We start from the raw sequence: 2,219 nt of genomic DNA, 5'->3' as shown, positions 1-2,219 counted from the left end.
GTTCCTGTTCTTAAAGGGAATGCCTTTAACCTCTCTCCATTAAGAACAATGTTGGCTCTTGGGTTTTCATAGATACTTTTTACTATGTTGAAGAAATAGAGAATTTTTTCATACTTTTCAGTTTAAATTCAGGTTAATACCCTCTATTTTGTGAATTCAAATTCGACTCATTTGCATTTGGTCACCCAAAACTCAATAATTACTTACAGTTCTTTCCAATTAGTTACTATTATACAAAATCTCTTCTATGAATAGTTAGAAATTCAAAGTCATCTCTATATTTTCAAACTCCTATTATAAACATCGTAAATACTTAATGAGCTTTTTCTTAAATGAATGTCTTGTCTCACTAAGTGTATGCTATTTTTCAGAAACAGAGGAGTAAAATTTTCTTTTGCATGCAAGTATTTCTGAATCATTATTTTAGTACTTGAGAATTTTTTTAAAAACAAAACAAAAAAATCTAAACATGAGAAACAGAGTTATATTTAAATAAATAAGATAAAGTCAATTATATTAATGATCAAAAAACCCACTTGATTACCAATAGAGACAATTAATAATAATAATAATAATAATTTAAGAATCATTAAAGCCATTATCATCTCAATTATGTTTCAAATTTATTATGTATTCCTTTAATAAGTATAATGACTAGATATTCTTGGCTTTAGCAAATTCTCTTGATAAATAATCTAAGTGACTATTGAGTTGTGATAGATACAAATATATATAGGTGGGTAAATATAGATAGACTTATATTTTTGTCTTCTTCATCTACCTATCTAGAATCTATCTACACATTGCAGTAAATAAGATTCACTCACTCACTCTTTGCTGTCAAGTTGGAATCAACTAATAAATGGCCCTCCAATAGATTTTCAGAGGCTGTAAAAACCCTGGAAAGGAAAAATTCCCAATTTTTTCCCAAGGAGGAATTGGTGGTTTTGAACCATTTGCCTTTGGGTTAACAGCACAAATCCTTACTCACTAGGCCACCAGAGCTATCGAGTAAGTAAAATGACAAGTTCTATTTCCAACAAACACCTACATTCCGATTAACTTTTTAATTAAAGCAGATATTTTTATTATGGATTTTGTTAGGATATAAGCAATGATGGATGAAGATATTTGGTGTTCAAAATTTTAACCAGTGTGTTCAAATCACTCTAATTTTAATTTTAAGTTAAGATTGTAGGTAGATTTGAGACTTATTTTGGATTTTTCTTTTCAGGTTTGATATTAAAGGAAATGGATCTTTTGCTTTTCTGAGTGCTGCTGGTGTCTATAGTTCACGGGGGATTGTTGATATGAAGTGGATTTGCAGCAAACCTAGATATGTATAGAGCAGGTAAAATGGGAAAAATATTCTTGTATTTCAGAAATAAAGAGAAGAATTATGTAGGCAAAAGTTGATTCTCACTTGATACGGTGTGCAATACAGGGTCTTGTAAATAAATAAAGAGCAGGAGGTTGTTGATTGAATGGAAGAGTATAGACATAATCTTATCAATTTAGGACATAAATCTATCAATGTGGATGCCAGTGAAGAAACTTTTGACCCTACTAGATTAAAAAAACCTAACCAACCAAAACCAACAGAGTAATGAGTGTAATAGTAAAATATTAGATAAATTGTAACTATAATAAGTTATTATAAGTGAATATAAAAGGATCATCTGTTTTGATAGCCTGGCATGTAAAATTCCAACAGCCTTAACCTTGTTTGACAGATTTGAAGAGAGCTTCTAGACTAAGAGAGACTAAAAAGAAAGATCTAGCAAAAGTCTTTAAAAAATTTATCAATGAAAGCTTTTGGCTCACTGTAGAATTTTTCTGATTTACTTGCTCTCAACAGGTCATCAATCATTAGAGCAAAACCTCATTATTGGCAAAGTGGAGTGTCACAGGACAAGAAGGACATTTGAAGAGAAGGAGTGACACAATTGCTGTAAGGATTGACTCAAATCATCTACAACTATGAGGTTAACTCAAGACTAGACAACTTTCCATCTTTTTACATGAAGCTACCAGAGGGACAGTAGAATTGATCTGGATATCTATCTATCTATCATCTATCTATCTATCTATCTATCTATCTATCTATCTATCTATCTATCTATCTATCTTTCTCTATATTGATAGTTCAACCAAGAGTTACAATTTAGACGTTGAGAAAAAATATACATGCTCTATATAGGTAAAGAATACATGTTATT

The 2,219-nt window shown here is 30.4% G+C and overlaps 1 protein-coding gene across 1 annotated transcript in view; it reads left to right on the top strand.

Annotated features, from left to right (window-relative positions):
* Positions 1-1,346, top strand: part of CLEC2A (C-type lectin domain family 2, member A) — a 42,549-nt gene extending 41,203 nt beyond the window's left edge. The window contains exon 4 of the mRNA XM_006903198.1: positions 1,235-1,346. Coding sequence (XP_006903260.1) covers positions 1,235-1,346 — 112 coding nt within the window. The remainder of the gene's footprint in view (positions 1-1,234) is intronic.
* Positions 1,347-2,219: the final 873 nt, after the last annotated feature.

This window comes from Elephantulus edwardii, unplaced genomic scaffold, assembly GCF_000299155.1.
Source record: "Elephantulus edwardii isolate Elephantulus edwardi_28Jun2011 unplaced genomic scaffold, EleEdw1.0 scaffold00533, whole genome shotgun sequence".
Lineage (NCBI taxonomy): Eukaryota > Metazoa > Chordata > Mammalia > Macroscelidea > Macroscelididae > Elephantulus > Elephantulus edwardii.
The sequence above is the reverse complement of the archived record's forward strand: the minus strand, read 5'-3'. Positions and strand labels throughout refer to the sequence as shown.